General features: G+C 36.2%; 1 protein-coding gene across 1 annotated transcript in view; it reads right to left on the bottom strand.

The window, feature by feature from the left end:
- The window catches only part of MTMR7 (myotubularin related protein 7), a 91881-nt gene that overhangs the window by 45677 nt on the left and 25441 nt on the right, over positions 1 to 20763 (bottom strand). The window contains exons 2-5 of the mRNA XM_006916421.3: positions 15326 to 15448; positions 14024 to 14186; positions 7033 to 7190; positions 369 to 497 (exon numbers count right to left, since the gene is read on the bottom strand). Of these exons, the coding sequence (XP_006916483.1) occupies positions 369 to 497; positions 7033 to 7190; positions 14024 to 14186; positions 15326 to 15448 (573 nt within the window). The remainder of the gene's footprint in view (positions 1 to 368; positions 498 to 7032; positions 7191 to 14023; positions 14187 to 15325; positions 15449 to 20763) is intronic.

Raw genomic sequence — 20763 nt, 5'->3', positions numbered from 1 at the left:
GGGGTGGGGCGGTGTGGAGGCGCTTTTCTAAAATAGGCTTTGCAAAGGTACTCAGCAGTGTTTGAACAAGTGTGGTGCCTCTCCAGGTGACTGACCACTTAGAAGAGGCCAACACTCACTTGGATGATTAAGTTTGGGTATTTTCTGACGCTGTTGCTTTACTTTATTGTCAAATAAATGTGGACTGGCAACTCCTACACGAGATAGGGGTTCAAGCACAGCTGTGTTGTTTCATACCACTCACAGCAATATCCACGTACCTTTAAGAATTCAAACATGCACGCACGGCAGCTGGCCACTAGAAAATGCCTGTTGATGATAAAAGAAGAAAAGCAAAGCATAAAACAAAAGCATGCCTTTGGACTTACGTCGTTATCTTTATAGTAGTAAGAAAGGGCAGGAAATCGCCGTCTGCTCCGGAATTTGGAACTTCCCACTATGATATGCGCTGTGGCTGATTTGGGAACGTACAGTTCAGTCGGGTAAGAATCACAAACCTGTCACAGAGAACACAAGGGGATTTTTAGGCAATCTAGTAATGCTTTGCGAACTTCCACAAGAAGTTCCATTCATCAGACTTACAAGTTGTATATTTGTTTCCTTAACCAAGTTACGGAGGAGGCTATTTTGAGGAAACGAAAAGAAATGAAGTGCTACTGATTCTATGAAATCATAGTAAAGAAAAGCAAAATAATCTTTAGCATCCTGTCCTTATACACTGTCTCTTCTCTCTAAGGGCTGTTTGTGTGAGACAAGACAGTGACAAATGAGTATTTCTTTCATCAAGAAGGAAAAATTGCAATTCTGCATTTTGGCAGCTGAGAAAATTTTAGCTGCCTGTTTTGTTTGAAAGATGGCCTGATACTAGAAGACAACTTCTTAAAATGCAACCACCAGTAGTAAAGTCTTCAGGTCATCTTTCTGTCCCTGCACACAGTGTGTGTGCTTCTGCCTCTGAGCTGGCAGTAAAGCCAACGCCCTCCCTGGATACTCCACCCTGATCTTCCCAAATCCCATCCACTCTTCCAGGGCCAACCCCATTCCACCTCCTTCGGGAAGCCTCCGCCCTGAGCTTCCGGCTCATGTAAATTTCTCCATCTGACTTCCTACCACACAATATAACAGCTTTATTTTTATTTCTTAAGTATCGGTTTTATAAGTGGTGAGAAATGATTTGCTCTCTTTGTGCATCCCAAGCAGTGGTTCCCACAGTGGAAACTCTGGTGCCTTAGAAAAATCTTGTGATATAGTCAGAAATCAGCTGTTTAGAACCTGGCTCAGATTTGCCAACTTCATCACCTTCTGCAAGTCAAAGTACACTGAGAATTTTGGTTTTCTGATTTCTAAAACTGATATAAAACAGAAATATCATCTCACAGGTTGATATAAAGATCAAATTAGATAACACTCAGGACAAAGGACTTTATAAACCACTAGGTCTGACAAAAATGTTAGTAGTAGCAATAGCAATATCAATTGATTGTTGCTCGACACATATTTTACTTTTAACATCAGCCAATCAATCTTTTTGCAATGTGAAGATGGTTTAGATGGTGGCTCTTTGGGCTTCACCAAACCATCTGTTACTTTCCTGGAAGTCAAGCATCTTCTTGGGCACTTCAAGAGGACTCCTCAAGCAGATGTAGCCACAGGGGAACTGCTTCGCCTGCATGTCCTCTTGTCCATCACCCTTTCCACTCTGGAAAGATGAGACCAAAGGGGACAAAACCCAGCCCACACGAGATCCAAGCCTGCAAATCTCATTCTCATTGTTCCATGATGATGCCCTCCCTTGCCTGCCGTCACTGGCTTTGTCACCGGACTGGTGAACATAAAATAGGAGATAAAAGGGCCACAAAAGTGATGTTGCCAGCCCCAAAGTGCAATTTCTGTATTTCTCAAAGACATTTAAAGGAAGATTGCCAAAGACTTTAACATGGGCTCTGGCACTGACGCTCTGGAGGAAAATCCCGTTCCAAGAACAGATGGCCCAGATCACTTGGCCCCAGAGAGCTTTTACCAGAATCACTGCCACAAGACACTGTCCTTCCTTCCCCATGTGAATCTGGTGTCTGATCCTCTCTTCAGTCAGTCAGCTAGGACATTACTACACAGACCACACCTGCCTGTCTGAAGTTCAAGACATGTAGTCACTGTACCAGACTAAGAACATTTTCTTAAAATAATAGTTTTTACAAGGAAATTGGTAGGTTTTCAGTAAGTTGGGAATTACCTACTTTCTTCCTTATTACAACACCAAGGAATTTCAAAGTTATTTATGATTAAATAAGAAGGAAGTAATGGGTGAGCTTTCTTAACATGCTTATTACATACAGCCTTTTTAAAGAGCAAAGAGGTGAGCTAGGAACTCTGGAGCTCCTGCCAGGTTCTCCTGTGGCCTCCCAAGGCCAAAAGATGCCCAACTTGGCCCCCGTTGTTTGTAGCTCTTATGTATACATATCTGGTATGGCACCAAGAGAGAAGGGAAACAGCCAGAGCCCGCTCTGCTTGATGCTCTCAGCCCCAACCTATTCAGAATACTCTTTCTTCACAAGGAAAGGGAAGGCCCCTTTGCCCTCTGATAGCACCTGAGCTCTCTCTCTCCACAGAGTAGGAAAAGGCACCCTCTGCGATTGTCATGAGCAGGGACCAAAAGCTCAACAACCCGACCCCAGGGAACAGGGGTCAGGCTCGCACCAGCTGTCATGGCCCTCCCTCTAGGAACACGTCAGTGCCAGGTGCAGGGACCCTGCTTTCCCCAGAGCACGGGGTACAGGGGAAAAGATTCCAAGGGTCAGAGCTTAAACACAGGGCCTTCTGATAAGCACCTACATGGGAAGCTCTAAGAGATGCTGAAACACCTTTGGAGAATAGTCAGACTTATGGTGCCAGGTAAGTCAGATTTCAAGATACAACTTCTTAACAAAGCTAAAAAAGAAAAGTAAGTTCATCCTGCTTTCATGAAAGTAGACAGCACTTTCAAACGGAAATTAAAATAACAAGCCTGAGTAGCATTGACTGCTGTCATTTTTGCAATAAGCTCAAGCAGTTATAGTCAAAATTCTGCCAATGAATAATGCACAGCACAGTGCAATTTATGCCATCAAATTCTGAAACTATTCGATGCACCTCGCAAAATTTTGTCTGGTTTAGAAAATCACCTAAGAAGATTAGGAGAGAATATAAGAAGTTCAGAAAAGTGAAAAATGTTTTTCTTTTGAATTTTCTTTACACTGACTGCATAAGCCAATGAAAGTGAATTAAATTATAATCATTTCTGCATATTTTTTTTTATTAATAAGGAAACAATTTTCTTTGTTCTCCACTAAATAAATTAGCCTGCCTGGAGTGCTTGCATGTCTCGGTTGGCCTTGTCAAGTAAGAGGAATCTTTTTTTGTTAATTCTTTCACTCACTAAATAAGTTTTTATTGAATGCTTAGTTTGTGCCAGGCATTATGTTATATGCTATGGCAGTAATAAATACAAAAGAGCTGTTGGCCTCTAGGACTTCAGATTCCTAGCACTACAGATCTTTGCTGACCTGGTTATAACCCTCCAGTAAATGTATTTTCCACTGCAGGACAAGATCCATCTAACATGGCATTCAAGGCATTTTAATCTGTATTTACTGAGGACCAACCATTCAACTAAACACTTCAAGATGAGAGTTAGCCGTCAAATACTGAGATATATCTACGTAGAAACTTTCTTCTTAAACATTTAGGACCTAAATTTTATTCAAGGAATTTATGATGTATTGAGGAAAAGAAAGGTATGTATGAGCAGCATAAAATGCTTTATATATAAATAATACATAACACATAAAACACAGCTGTAGAGAACTAAAGTAAACATTTTTTAAAAATTACTGGTTTGAATTATACTTTAAATTTTATTCCAAGAGAAACAGATAAAAATTTTAACCTAGTAATGTATGTTAATTATTTTATTTAAATAAAGACAATTCCAAGAGTTAAGCACAAAAGGAAATCTTAGTTTAGAGAGTTAGATTACCCTTCACTGTATCTTATAAATAGGGATAATAGTAATGATTGAGATATTGATGATGATGATAATAATTAGCCTGCCCAAGAGCACATGAATAAAAAATGGCAGAACTGGTTGTAAACTTAAGTTTTTATACTCTATGTATGGTGTTATTTTCCCCACAGGCAATAGCTTCCTCTCCATGAGATGACACCATCGGCCCCACTTATCTCAAAATTTATGAGAATAACTCTTGTAAAAGAAATAAAAAGTAAATGTTTTCTTAACCATGAGGTTAAAAGCCAAAGTAATAAAGGCATAACCTTCTCAATTGGCTATTAGAAATTTTTTGAAAGAACCAACTTTTATTAAATTCCTAAATTGGTAATAAATAAGGATATATCATCTTTCTCCCTGTTTCAATGATATTTGCAAAATCATAAAATTCCCTAGGTTTTCACCTTTTCTGTTTCAACACCATTTGTGAATTCTTGGTTTTGGTTTGCTGTGTTACTTTTGAAAAGAAATGCTGCATAACTCATGTTTTGCAGTCTCTACAGTGTAGGACTTAGGTGACTAAATATTGAGTCATGTTTGTGTGGTACTAATTCTAGAAGAAAAACTCATCGAAAATAGGAAAAACCTATGTTCCCAAGAAAATATTATTCCACAAGATTTTCTTCCTCACCCAAGGGTGGGTCATATATTTTTTAAAAAAGGATATCCGATTCCAATTTTCTTTACTAACCTTGGGTTTTCCTTCTTTTAATTTCAAAGCTAAAAAATCACTGCACAGGGTGGCTTCAGTGTAAGAACAAACGATCTGATTCCATTAGTCAGATATTTTATAATGATTGAGACAAAAAGGACTCAAATGTCTACTAACAGTGTAAGGTTATGGTTGTTAGACTTAAGTGTAATTATGAAGAATATTCAGTATCATAAAAGCATCCATTCTATTACAAATAATCCGTAAATTTGAAATATTCAGAAGAATAATGTGGAAAGACCTGACCTATAGGATATCGAGATTTATTACAACGCTATAACCATAACTAGTAAAAATGTAGTTATAGAAATTATATAGTGTCAAATTGTATTGTTAGCAAATATACTAGAATTTTTTTAAAAACAATATACTAAAACTTAAAACAAATAGGAAAGATTGACAACTTGAAAGTTCTAAGGATAAAGGTACCCTAGGAACAGTATATCAATACCTCCTGAGTGGAGATATTTGCAACACGTATAAATGATAACGGAGTATGTAAAATATATAAGGAACTTCTAAAAATCAATAGGAAAAAGAAAACCTTATAGAAAAAAATAGGCAATTCATAGAAGAGTCATCCTGAATTGCCAATAAACACAAACTCAAACTTGCTAGTGATGAAAGTGATGCAAATAAAACCACACCGAGACCCATTTCACACTAATAAAATTAGCATTTTTTCAAATTTAACTGTATGGTTAGTAAATTCACATGGTTGTGAACATGAGTAATCTCAATGACTAATAGTTGAGAATACTGAAGTATATTATGGTACATTCATTTGATGAAATGTTATCTGGTCAGTTAACTGACTGATATGAACGCTGTGTTACAATGAGCAATACAGAAAATCCTTATGGTAAGATGAAGAAAATAATAAGGATTCAAAATATGTGACCAGATATGGTTAATTAACAGGAGATATAAATGGTCGATCAGCACATATAAAGCTACAAAACAAGAAATCAAAGCATGCATATTAAATTTTAATGAGAAATCCCATGTCTCACTATCAAACTGTCAAAGACTTTTTTAAAAAAAATGAACTCTTGACTGGTAAGGATAACAGGAATCAAACATTCTCATACACAACTGCTGAGAATTTATATGAACTGCTACAATCTTTCTGCAATCATTTTTGACAATATTTCCAAAAATTTGTGTCAAACTTTTGACATAGAAGTTCCACCTTTAGGAACCTGTCTTTAAAATAAAAAATTTTAACGTGAGCAAAGGTATAGGTACCAGGATGTTCTCACTGTTATTTAAAATAATGAAAGATAACAATAATCTAAATGTCTAAAAACTGGAGATTAGGTAGACAATATGTCATAGCCATATTATGTAATATATAATGTTTTAAATAATATAAAATATATTTATTGACAGGAAAATACAATATGCTATGTGAAGAAAGGCAGAAAAGGTATATGTAGTATGATTCCATTTTTGTTACACATATTTGAACAGTTCCTCCTCTATATTTTCTAACTTTAAATAATAAAATGCATTACTTACATAAGAAAAAGTTATTAAACTACACAGATAAGAAAAAATCTGAAGGAAAATTTTAAAACCTAATAAGAATGTTAGGACAATGAGATGGTGATTTTTTTTTTCCTTTTGTCTCACTTATGTAAATTCTCTGCAATGTTCTTACTTTTATTACTTAAAATATTTTAAAAGTTAATAAGGAAACCAACACTAACTTGTAAGCTCATCATTAGGGAGAATATGGGATTAATTCGGCCACTCCTTTTCCCTTCCTCTCCATATTCCTTTCCACAAGTGTAGACACATTTCTCCACATTTCTCTAGGGAAGCCTCTCGGTGACCTTGTGTACCAATCAAGAGTTCAGTGAGTACAGAGAGGAGCTTGTGCCAAACTGCCATCAGCGTCTCTGTGACTTCCCCACTAATCACTCGCTGTACTATAAAAAGACTTGATGGGAGAAGAGGGCCTGGCCGGCTCTCTCACCAACTGCTTGGCCGTGAGGTCTGTTGATGGGCTTGTGTGGATTTCCATTTCCTCAGCTGTGAGAGGAAGAGTGTGGAGGGGATGGTCTCTAAGCTCCCCTTGGTCAAACTTTCTAATTCCAGAAGCTAGGAAATATAGCCAGCAATAACCGAGAGAGACTTAGAAATCCATATATTTGCATCTATAAAGAGCTATAAAAACTTAAGGAGATCAAGCAGAAGTCATGCTCAGCTGTGTGAAATCATGATTTCATTTGGATTAAATATCTGGCTTTCACTCAATGCCTCCACTTACTCTGTAGTCTCTATTCACATCACTGAGCTGCCAATAATCATTTGGGAGGCCCATGCGCTTGTATTCATCACTGAGATCAATCAGCATCCACCCTTGTTCTCTTTCTTCTTTATCCAGCTTGGGGTTGAATGAAAAGCAGTATAACTCTTCATATTTCACTGCGAGAAAAAGCAGAATAAGTCTAATCAAGCTCAGTCAAAGCCAGAACCAAATCACCCCAAAACAACTCTGTCTGGGCTGGAACACACCAAGAGGCCAGTCCTGCTCCTCACCCCTTTGAAGTTCCCAGAAGCACCCCGTCTCTATGGGTAGGGTTGCCCACAAAGACCTTACGACAGTTGGACTCGACTTTGCAGGAGCTACTTTCATTTTATAAACAAGGCCTTCTTCATTTTGTGCTTTTTTTTTTTTAATGCTTTTGAAAGCAGATATATTTTCCAGATCACATGAAATATGGAGCATAAATATTAATTAAGAATGTTTGCATTCATTAGATATCAAGAATTCAATCTCTTTGCATCTATTGAGTGTGGATTTGGGAAGATCTCTGGGAGGTGGACAGAGGCCCACGTCACTGCTACATTTTGGTGCTTACAGTATTAAGAAAGAAAATAGCTAGAAAAGCAACAGAATATATCTAAGTGTTTGTACTGAAAATATCTGAACTTTTAATGACTACATAAATGTCATAATTTGTACTATTCATATAATATTTATAGGATTCATGAAAAAATATCCATTCACACTGCCTGGTCACATGGGGCAAGCTGAAGGATATATGTGAAAGTCTTCTTTCAACTCTGCCGGGATATCTTTTATTTATGTATCGCTTTTTATGCTTATGAAGCCAGACCCATTAGCCCACCACCCGCAATAAGATGTAAGATTTGGTTTCCTTGCTCTGGTTTTCTTTGTTGCGGGAAGCATCTGGGCCAGAGCTGTCCAACAGAAATACAATCATACATGTCACTTAACATGTCTTTGTAGCCATATTAAAAAACTAAAAAGAAACAATAAAAGTTTATTAATATACTTTATGTAACCCAATATATCCTAAATATTTTCATTTCAACATGCACATAATATAAAACTTATTCATCGATATTTTATATATGTTGTTTTGTACTGTCTCTGAAATTCCATGTGTATTTCACATTTACCAGCACATCTTAGTTCATTCTAGCCACACTTTAAACTCTCAACAACCACATGTGGCCAGTGGCTAACATACTGGATAGTAAAGATCTAAGCACGTCTGGTGCTAATAGATTGTGGTTGATAGTTCACTGAACCCTTATTTCATCCCAGATTCCTTCTAATTAAAAGTACTGATCCATCTAGTAGGCACCATGACGGACCTCGTTTTACAAAGGAGAAATGTGAGGCAAAAGGAAGTTGAAGAATGTCCCCAGGGTCACACAGCTGATAAATGGGGAGTCTGGATTTCAATTAGGCAGTCTGGCTGTACAGGATACACAAATACTGCTCTTCTGAGGCAGGTCCTCTCTTCTTCCCAGATGGACCACTTTTATACCTTTTCTCTCCTTGTTCTATCCTCCTAATTTTCCTGCTTTTTTGCCAACAGATTTCTTTTTCCTCACAATTTTTTTTAGGTCCCCACATTTATTCCTTAATCTGCTGATGGCATTCAGCACAGACAATTTAATGCTTGTGAATGTATCTATCTGGAGGCCCTGTAAAGAATCTCACCAGTGACCAGCAAAAGGCCACAGTAACACACAGGCAGCCTGAGATCAAAACTCAGTTTCCAGTGATTACTACTGAGATGACTCACTTACAAGAAGGAAGATAAGGATCATAACTTGAAGTACCAGACTTTTTCATTATATGTGAAGTATGAAGACTGTGGTGCATCAGTGAGATAAGCTACATTCTATTTCAGTCTCTCTTGATGTCATATTTCTAAACTTCAAAATTTAGAACACTGATGATTTCAGCAAATAAGGAAATACACATAAACAGGTACATGCACAAACACAGAGTAGACACTTTCAGTAAAAAGTGTTTCTTGTTATCTTAGCTAATTGAGCAGATGGCGTATAAAATTGAGATTCTGTTCTGGGAACAGCTGCCTTGACACTGACACATCTTTTCCATCTCTAAGTACCAATTTCATGACTCAGGCTTCTGATATCATGTTAACCGCAAAGGCAATTTGTTTAAGATGCCAAAAGTATTTCCTGAGAAAGCCTCAGTTCCCTCCGTGAAAGAAAAGCTAATGAACATGGAATAATAATGAAAGTAAAGTTCCCTTTGTTAAATATTTACAAATAGGTTTAAAGGAAGAAGAATAATTACATTCTACGACTACTGAGTTTCCTGTGTATGGGCTCATGCTTATTGTCATTGGGAAGAAGGCAAGGAAATTACTCAAATTAAAGCAAGAATAATTTATATAATAGGCATTAAGATGATCCCTCTTGAATTGGGAGACGTTAGAATGGGTAGCCACTGAAATTATGAAATATTTTCTTTCAACTATTTTTAAAGAAAAGGGTGATCAACCATACCCTCAGCCCAATTTCAGTAAAGTTGTACTTGAGGGCAGAGAAAACTACATTTTTGTTTGTCAGTGCTCAGTCTTGTTAGTGTGGGCAAGCTTCTAACCCAGAGGCTAGCTCAGGAGAAGCCTATAGCCGAGACCTGCCTACTCAGAGAAACTAAAAAGCCACATGAACACAGACTTCAATTTTACTGAATATTTCCCATTTGCCATGTTCTGTTCCCCTCCCCTGCATCTCCTATAAAACACCTAGCAGAATTTTCAGTAATTGTCAGGAAGATAAGTTAAAAACAATAAAAGTAGGGCTAGAGAAATCTCTAGTCTTTACAGAATCTGAACTGAGAGAAAATGTCTGTCTGTGTTAGGAAGGTCAAAGCCCTCGTTTGTCACCCACTCTTAAAACAGATGTGTTAAATACTTCACTGGCTTTTCACATCACAAAGATGGGCCATCACAGTCAACATAAAACACCTTTAGCGGTTCGCGACTGCACGTTTCAACAGGAGGAGCGCTGAAGGTCTCACCCCAAGAGCTCCTCCAATAAGAAGCAAATATTCAACATGCCATGCACTGGGGAAGTACACTAAATGCGTACCTCTAATTAAAAAAAGAAAAAAAAGTATTTTTCAGAAAAAGTTAAGTGGAAATCATTCCAGTATTTACTTTATTGACCTCCTTAAATCATATAATTGCTAAACAAAAGTAGACTTGAAGGTTTTTCTATCTATTCAGAAAGAAAAATGACAATTTCTAAAATACCGCATTAAATTAAGGAGTAGCACTTCAGCTACGTTTCTAGGAAAGCCAGTGTCTCAGAACTGAGCAGACAGCACAAACTCAACCCAAGCATCGAGAAGCATGTTTTGATGACTTTATTTTATTTTAGCACTGTCGTTCACCGTGTGCTCCTCCTTAACACAGGGAAGCGTGTGTCACTGCAATTGTTTCAATACGTATTGCTCTCATCAGCTCTATGACTCTCAGATAACCCCACTTCCTAATTCATGAAGAAGGGTTACGCCATCAAGTAGAAAATCTTTCAACTGGGAACCACCAAGCCCACAAATGAGCCTGCCTCTGTACACCACCTCTGCTCCCTTGCTCCTGTAAAAAAGGAAAGGGTGTTCATTTTACCAAACAAGATAGTGACTAAGTAAAACGAAGCAATCAGGGAAGAAAGAAAATTAACCCAGCTTGTTTCCCAGGTATCAGGAGAAAGGTCACGAAAACCGAATGTTTAGGGGGAAAAAAGATGGGGGATTCTTTCTCATTATAGACTGAGAGAAACCAAAGGTAATTTAATATTAAAATCAAAAGTACTTTAAAAATCAAAAGGAAACTTGTAACAACCAATGTAAAACCTGAGTAATACAATTATATTATTGATTGTTTCCCTTATACAATTTTTTTTAAAAAACCTAAAGGAAAAACAAATACAAATCGACATCAGCAGAGTGTGAAGGGTGGGGAGAGAAAGGAAGTGTCATTACAAGGACACAAAATGTGGCATTTTTTAGAACCAAAAGTAACAGTTGAAAGCTAAATTGCTCCAAACCTTCTATTTAATTCAGGCAACTTAAAATAAATGAACTTGGAAACCATTTGAAAAGGTGTGAAAAGGTAACACAGCTATATTGGATTTTGCACAGATAAAAATAATGAGAACTTCCTGTCTATTTTCAACGAACAAGTGCTCAAATTAAACATTAGGATCGTGGAAGCTAATGCTTCATAAAAAGGGCTACTGGACCCAGATATTATTATCATAAATGAAAAGGAAATTACCCACTGTAAAAACAGCTTAAGTAGTGATGACTTAGACAAGAACTGTAAAGAGTTAAATTAAACAAATGATGCTACATCAATTATGGGATTTTAAAAATCATAATGAATAGCAGAAGAATTGTAGACTAAGATGAGCTGAAAAAATATTTTAGTAAAAATGAGAAAATAAACAAAACAGATGGTCAAATGTTAAGGACCCAGAAACACTACAGAGGGAAAGATAATTGATACAAAAATAAATAGCAGGAGGCAATTTAGAGGGAGGAGAAAAGAGAAACCATGGGAAAAATGAAAGCCCTCTGAGAAATAGCGGTCTTATCATCATTAAAATGTATATCGTTATTAGTACATCTTTATTAGTACATTAGATTTATGGGGTTAGCTTATTTTCTCATTTGGGCCACACCATTATTTTAACCTAAATTATTTCTTTACTTGGAATTAAGGAGCTCATTGAATTTGGCTATCTTATTTTTTTACTGGGCTCTTTATAGTCCATGACAAATTCTGACCAATCTTAATTCAGACAAAAGGCAAACCAATAAAATCTCACCAATTTTTTTAGTAATTTGACTTACCTTTATCCTAAAAATCCTAATTCAGGGTAGAGAGAATCTCAAGAGCTTTGAAATTATCTCTTTAATTCACCTTGACTTAAATGAACTCCCAAACATTTCTTCTTTTATTTAAAAAAAAAAAATTGTCTTCTACAGGATCTTGTGGTTAGCTGTGTCCATAAGGAAAGCTGAATATATTTGATTCATGTTGATGACTAACTGGAATAACCCATCAGAATTCTACTTTGGTTTCTCTGTTCTCATCTCCACCCCCGCCCCCCCTTGCTCCAGGACCTCTCCTTTCAGTCTGTTAACAGACTGAAATCTTTACCATCACACACACACACACACACACACACACACACACACACACCCTACCTCTTCTGATATAACTACAGGAGAGTAAAGGATGGTTCTGATAAGTCACCCCTACCCCAATGGAGACCATCCCCACCTCCACCCAGATTCAAAATCCTGTTTCCAAGGCTATAATCTGTCCTAATTTTAGCACTGCCTTTAACATTAAACTGTGAAACTGCCTGGGTTCTATTTCATCTTCCCACACTTATTAAAGTACTATGTTTTATGTAAACTGTCATTTCTAATTCCAATGTTTCAAAACTTCTTTCTGGTGACTTTATAAATCTTCTTAGGTAATGGTTTCAATTCAATAATTACTATGGTTTTCTTTTTTGGTCCCTGGCTATGTCTAGTACCTAACTCCCAAAACTTCACCTTTAAGAAAAAAGTACATGTTTTTAAAATTAAGGAGAACGAAGTGATTTTCTACCCTGGGGACCCTCGCATGTGAGTTCTGGCTGTCATCAGGGGCCAGAGCCCTCACTGCCACTGTGATCTTCCAGCCGCTTAGCCCTTTCCCAGGTCTCTGGGCTATTCCTAAATCCCATTAATCCGGTCAGAGCACATTTATTATCCAGTACATCCATTAATCAGTGACACAGAAACTGCTGGCGCACAATTGTCCTCGCATTCTCAGCTGTATGCAACCTAATGTACATCTTCCCAGAACTGTGTTCCAATTATAGTGGCCCCTCTGAAAAGTTCAACCGCTTTTCTGGCTAACTCGGCAGTTCTTTTCATCACACTAAGATGAAAAAGCTTCAACCAGCTGCTTTGAAAGAGGAGCAAATAAAGTCGAAATCATCAAATTCTGACAGCTCCTGGCATCATTTTCATGCCATAACTTGAGCTCTTAGCTGTCTATAGATGATATGACCATTGCATAAGAAAGTAAGGACCCAACCAAATGCCGTGATGAGTTTATAACCAAACTTCTTGTCCCAAATCACAAAGCGTTTAGCAAAGTAACTACAAGCCTACTTCTGGGTAACACTATCACGGATATTACTTTTATATAAATGATCTCTTTTCACTGTATTCTCCCAAGAAACTTAGTTGTGTATTTCTTTTAAGCAAAAGAACCCCACAGCTCACACGAGCCACACACAGAGAGAAGAAACACTTCATCAGAAGCACATAGTAAGTGAGAAATCCGAAGACCCAAGATGAGGGATACAACAAGAGAGTAACTGAAAACACATTTTGAATCAACTGAACGTTCTTCCTAGGACACTTAAGGGGGTTCTGTATAGGAGAACTGGATAGATCTATACTTTGAAGATTCACTGATGCTAACAAAGGTCTAGTTATACCAATCTTGGGAAACATATATTCCTATCAAAAAGCAACAGAAAACAAACTTTAAAGGCCCCAGGAGGAGGAAAACAGCACCAGAGCTGTTTGAAATCAAGGTTTTCCACACAAAACAATTTGTCAGTTTGGTCTTAGACCTCAATCAAAGTGGCTTGAGTATCCTAGTACCAGAAGGGCATAATTTTAAGATGATTTCACCCCAAAAGGAAACACATTATGACCCCCACTGAGATAAAGGGAATACAAAGAACAATGAAAGAGGTTCATATAGTACATGAGTTAGGGAGAGACCCTAAAAGACAAGGAACTATGTCATTCAGATTTCTTGGTCTCGTCTGAGGCCTGGGATAACATCTAATTCCTAAAACACTATATAATTCTCAAGCACTATACAAATTTCTTGAATGTGATTTGTGTTTTCATAAGAGTGGGTCCATATTAATTGCCCTACCTGGCCTTGCAAGGCGGATCAGAGAGATGTACACATCATGGCAGTCTCTCTCCTGCGGTATGATGAGTTGTAATAGCTGAAAGTTCTTGCAACGAATAAGCAGAGGGCATCCAGTAGCAGTTGTTGCCTGTTTTTCAATGGTGGAAATCTGACTGTGAAGAATCTACAACCAAAAATTAATGCGGATAAGCTAAGCACAAATAACCGATAAATATGACAAGGAGTAACACAGATCTCTGAGCCATACACACAGACAAGAAACACTCCCCAACCTTCAGCTAGCCCAGCACCTGCACTCAGATGTTTTGGGGAAAAAAAAATCCAACTGTCTAAATTTATCATTTCATTTTTTAATGCCAAGCTTTCGGATATCCAGGCTAATTATTTGAAGCCAACTATTCAGTACACAATTTTGTACAAGTCCAGGTATGGGAACATTTTGGTGGTCAAACGTTGATTGCAGTTAATAGCTAAAATTAAATAAGGTCATGAGAAGTTAGTAAAATAAATGTTGCAATCAACAAAAGTTAGAGATGACTCCGCTGGGAAGGGCCACCATGATCCTGAATTCCACATGGAATGTTCAAGTTCAGTAGCAATTTGAGCTTGTTTTCTAAGCTGTTGGTGGTCAGTCAGGCTGCAGAAGAGATTTATTTTTAATGAAATCATGCTGAAGGGCATCTCTGGTGTTTTAGGAGGGTCTCTGCTTAGTCCTCAATGGCAGCATTTCTTTCTTTAAATTCCTCTTTACTTAGTACCTGCCACCTTCTGCTAAAAACATAATATCTACAGAATATAGAAAAGGCAAAATCTACAGTTCAGGGACTCAAGCTCTTGGTCATAATGTCATAGTTAGGCGGCTAAATAAAATAAGAAATAGCTAATGGTCTCATTATTAAGTAGCAGAAATACCTGATAGTAGGACTCTTCCCTAGCTTTCCTTTTCTTCTTTTTTTTTTTTAATTATCAAAAAAGTCGAGACAAAATAGTAAAAAAAAAACTGTTATCTGGCATACTGATATTATTGAATTTCTACCTGATGGCTTTAACATGAACCACTTACATCTCTGGCTATTTCTAGGTCTAAGTTTGATGTTGGTCAAATAATTGGTGTTTAAAATGAATAAGAGGATCAAATAGATTTGCCTCTGTACAGAAAAAGGCAAAGGTCACATTCTAAAAACAGTCCTCTGAACACCTGCACACCAAAAGCTCACCCACCTCACCCTGAGTACAAACAAAAGAATGGAGGATCAAACTTTTTACTTCAAACGCGTAAAGCTCAAAATAAGGAATGCATACCCATGTTTCTTTTCTGGTGTCAGTTGCATTTTCCACGAATATGACATGAGTAGCCGTCAAATACAAAGTACCTAGGGCTGCTTTTTTAGAAGATAGTCGATCTACCAAGCGGACATTTTCGACCTAGAGAAATCAGTTTGACAGAGTTATAGTAAAGCACAAGAGCTAGTCACAAAAATAAGTAACAAGTAGGTAACCTTGTATTTAATCCTAAAGATAATTTTGAGAATTCTCCCAATGATAAAGACCAAACTCTGCCCCTTTAATTAGATCTCAGAATATAATTCTGTATATCAAAAGATAAAAAGTCACCCATTACTTAAATATAACATTAAATGTACCATAAAAGATTTACGAACCCTATTTTTTAAGGATGCTCTTTCTGTATTTTAAATAGGTCTGCATTTTTATTTCACTATAATTATGTAATTCTAATTAAAGGTGAGAAGTATATACATCAGAGTTCTGAGTTTACACAATAACTGTGTAGGAATTATTTTCTATTAAAAAGAAAATAATGTACTTTTCTGAGTGTTTCTCAGTTGTAAAAAAACAGTGTCAAGGCTGTTTGCTTCCACATAAGTGAGCAGAAAATATAAATATACATCTGGGAGCAAAAGGTATTAGAGAAATCTTCTGCATGTTAATTTGGGAAAATCTCCCAAATTAAGATGCTCACATTCACTTAGAATAAAATCTCTTTAAAAAATAAAATTCTCACCACTGAGCTAATCTGAACTGTTAGGAGAGATTTCAGAAAAAATTTTTCTCAAGCACACACCTCTTATATGCAGTGCAGTTTCAAGAATATGTGCACTGGGATCACTACAATATAAAAGGTAATGGAAATGACAAACAACCTCTACAGGGCAAGTGAAAACTGAAGAGATGATGACTCTGATAAGGTAGAGCTGCCACAGTCAACAAATGAACATTCCTGAAATGACAGCAGGCTTAGCAGTGCTACTTGCTACTGCCAAAGATCAATGACCTACAGACATCTAGATACGCGCTCAATCCTCATCTCTCATCAGGATGGTTTCTTGCTTCCATGAGGTTGCTTAGGATTAGTGAGTTGTATCTACTCCATTCTTTAGCCTCATGTAGAAGCTAGGGTCCTGGTGTAATTGGAGAGTCCACAGCTTCTCAATTGCTCTAGGGAAGACCTAGTGGGGTATCCGACCTAAGGAACAGTCCTCAGGACAACTCCAAGGTCAAACAGCACTCAGGACAACCATCACTTCGATTTCCTCTGATCATTTTGAAACAAACCATACTTTGGGAAATAGCACTTAAGTATCCTATCCCACTTCTTCCCACTTTCCAAGGACCTAATGAGGTAAATAAATTATTAGGTATTTAAAATATTTCCTTTCGTCATGTCATTTACTCTGAGGTGGTTGCATAATTCCTGAGGCCTTGTATGCTATGAATGGCTACATATGTTAAAGATGCTCGATCAAGAACAGTGTCCTTAACCTGTTGGTTCACGGTTTTAAAAGTTTCTTTTGTTACTGATGTGTTCCACATTCATGTGGTGATTCATCACTGTCTCTTTTGTAAATGGTCTTCATATCATTGGTTTACTTTCCTACTAGGTGACCATAATTTCTTACATATTCATAAGAACTGTTTATATAGTCAGGACAGTAGCCTATGGCTTAATTCATATGTGTGTTTTAAACTGTCTCTTTACCAAACTTTTTTTTAAAGGTTCTAATAATTTTTTCAATAAAGTCTCTTGGATGTTCAGAGTAGAGAAAAATATTTTCTGTAATAATTTGTCTCTTCTTCTCCAGTATTTGTACTTCTTTTTCCCCCTTGTTTAATGACATTAACTAGAACCTTCAGAATAGCAGTAAATAACAGCAGTAACAGTGGTCACTTGTGTTGTTTTCATTTTTTAATAACAGTTTTATTGAGCCATAATTTACCTTTCATATAATTCATTCATTTAAAGTGTAATATTGAATGGTTTTAAGTATATTCGCAGTGTTGTGAATATCATTACTATGCAACCACTATCATATCAATTTTAAAACATTTTTATCAACCCAAAAAGAAACCTTGTACCCATTAGCAGTCACCCCTCACTTCTCCCCCAAACACCTCGGCACTAGGTAACCATCATTCTACTTTCTATCTCTATGGATTTGCCTATTTCGGATATCTCATATAAATAGAATCACACAATATGTTGTACTTTGTGACTGATTTCTTTCAATTAGCTTCATGTTCTCAATTTATGTTTTAATTCAAGTTCATCCATTTTTAGATTTTATCAGTATTGCATTTCTTTTTATTGCCAAGGAATATTCTATTATGTGGATATATCACTTTTATTTATTCATCTGTCAGCTGATGGACATTTGGGTTGTTTCTACTTTTTGGATATTGCGAATAATGTTGCAATGAATATTCTTGTGTGTTTGTGAGGACATATGTTTTCATTTATCTTAGGTATACATATATATACACATAGGAACAGAATTGCTGGGCCAGATGGTAACTGTTTGTTTAACCTTTTGAGGTACTCCCAGACTGTTTTCCAAAGTGGCTGTACCATTTACCACCATGAGGGTTCCAATTTTCCCATATCTTTGTCAACACTTGTTATACTCTCTTTTTGACTACAGCCATCCTACTAGGTATGAGATGGTATCTCATTGTGATATTGATTTGCATTTCCCTGATGGCTCATGTTGTTGAACATCCTCACCTGCACCCATTTTTAATAGGAGCACTTCCAATATTTCACCATTGAGCCTGATGTTGACATTTTTTTTAATTGTATTATGGAAATGACCTAGTCTTAGTTTACTACGAGTTTTGATTTTTGAAAATCAGGAATGAACAATATGTCTTTTTAATATGTATTTAGATAAATATTTGCTTTTCTTATTCCTACATTATCAATAATAATGGATTTCTTAATTTTTAAAGAAGTCTTGGATTCTTGGTACATGACCAACTTGGAACTGGTGCATTGGTGCTTTAATATTCCTTATATTTTATAAGCTATAATTGTTTTGTTTTTATTTTGATTTTTTTTTATTTTTATTTTGATTTTTTTTACATCTATGCTTATATTTTTATTTTTATTTTTTTACATCTATGCTTTTAAGAGAGACTATCATATACTAGCCTATTTGTGCTACTTTTAACAGTGAATTCATCACTGTTATCATTACATCAACAAATTGGAAAGATTTCAACATACGAATTATTGATTATTTGAAACAAATATAGGAACTTCTTTACATAGAAATAATTCTTTAATAATTATTTCAATTTCTTGTATGGTTATAAATCTGTTCAATGTTTCCACCTTTTACTAAACATCATTTTGACATCTATTTTCTTTATAAATTATCTACTAATTGATTTTTAAATTCTCACAATCTTTCGATTCATATCTGTGGTTCAATCCTTCTCTCTTTATCCCTCACTCCTAATATTGTAAATTATGTTCTTACATTTTCATGGTTAGATAGACAAAAGTTTTTCTTTTGTACTAAGTTTATCAATTTAAAAGTTTTCTTTTCTCTAATTGTTAATTTCTGCTCATGTTTGTTAATAAATGTTTTAACTGGCTTTCCTTGGGTATATTATGTGGTTTTTGTTTTCTTGTTGTTCATTTCCAAATTCTCAGGTTTAATAGTCAGCTCATTAATTTTCATTCTTTTTGTTTAATAACAAGTTTTTAAGTTCATTTTCCTCCAAGTAAATCTTTGGCTGCATCTTATGACTTTTGTTTGCAATATTATCATTCTTCTTACTTTATAGATAGTGTATAACTGGAGTGTTTATTTCTTCTTTGATCTAAGAGTTTTTCAAAAGAATATTTTTCAATTTCCACATGACTGGATTATTTTATTTAAACTTTTGTCATTCAACATTTTATTTTTAATTACAAGAAAGACATTATGAAAAAAGTTGTGGGAAAAAGGAAGCAAGGGAATATATTATTTCTGAAACATTTCTATGGGGAAAAAAACTCATTTGCATGCTAAAATGTGCTTAGCTAAATTAAGCAGAAGTCCAGGGGTGATATTCGATATACCAGTTAATAATATCTAAAGATGGAATGCAAACGATGTTCCCTGCACTTATGATTAATGAAACAAAACTTTATTGGGATAATCGTATTGAACATAACATACCATTTTGAGGCAAAAAAATTTACCATGAATCGTTCTCCCTATAGAAGTGAAGGAAGCCATACAACTTTAATTAATTTTAGAAAACCTGAGTGAGAACTGAACAAGGTTTGCAGATGATGGTAGATTAGAATAGTCAATGAGATTTTTCCATGTCTTCTTGTTAACTTTGGATACTGCTGAGGAAAATTATATTTCAAAATCTGGCAATAGTTCTTACAAGTCCCACAGCTATCAAAAGTAATTCTGAAGTAGAGGGAGGAAAAAAGAAACAAATGACAATTAGGGAAACACCAACAGCAAGATTTCCCAGTGATGCATAACAACAAATGAAATTAGTATCAAAAATTAAAATTTAGTTGTCTGAGAAATTCTGTGAAGACAGGGAGCCCTGGTCAGTTCCACCACATGGTTTACACTCAGGTAGCCAGAACATTCTTGACTGCGACACTAAAGTCAGTCAACTCTAGATAAAATGACACAAATCTCAAGACTTTTGGCAACATTTTGAAGACCCACTGGTTCAATAACTCCACCTCATTTCTTCTTTGACCAGCTAAATTAATTCCACCTCATCTACATATATAATAAGTCGTATGGTAATAAGGCCTCTTTCCTACTTGAAGAGATATGACTCTTCAGAAACTACCAGTTTATCTAGACAGAGTTATTGCAAGCCATTTGCATGCTCCTAGGAACACCATGCTTAAGACATACTAGGTATTCATGCTCTGCAAATCGCAGCTCATCTATGTAAAACACATTACAATATATCATTAATACTTGCGTGTACATTTTGCACATCTGACACTTCTGAAAATGGAATGTATCTTATGATTAATGTGGCAAGAAGCCACTGCATCATTTAATTGGCAGTGTTTTTGTCTTTCTTTGTGGTACACAAAATCTCAGTGCATCTTACAATCATGATGTCTTAGATTTGCTGAAATGCATTTGAGATTGTAGTCATTGGCATATAAATGATATCTGAAACCATGAGACCAAAAGAGGTTACTAGGGAGTGCATGTAGAGAAGAGAAGAGATCTGAGAAAAGCCAACATTTAAAGGCTGGATGGAAGGAAAGGAATCAGAAAAGCAAACTAGGAAGGAATGGCCAGTTAGGAGGAACATCAGAAGAGCCCACTGTCAAGTAAGGGTATCAGATGCAGTGGTTTGAGAGACAGGGAATGCTCATGTCAAACACTGCTGAGAGATCAAGTAAGGCAAGAACTGTAAAATGCCCATTGAATTCAGTAACATGGAAGACTCTGATGACT

This window comes from Pteropus alecto, unplaced genomic scaffold, assembly GCF_000325575.1.
Source record: "Pteropus alecto unplaced genomic scaffold, ASM32557v1 scaffold24, whole genome shotgun sequence".
Taxonomy (NCBI): Eukaryota; Metazoa; Chordata; class Mammalia; order Chiroptera; family Pteropodidae; genus Pteropus; species Pteropus alecto.
Note: the sequence above shows the minus strand (reverse complement) of the source record. Positions and strands in the feature narration are given on the sequence as shown.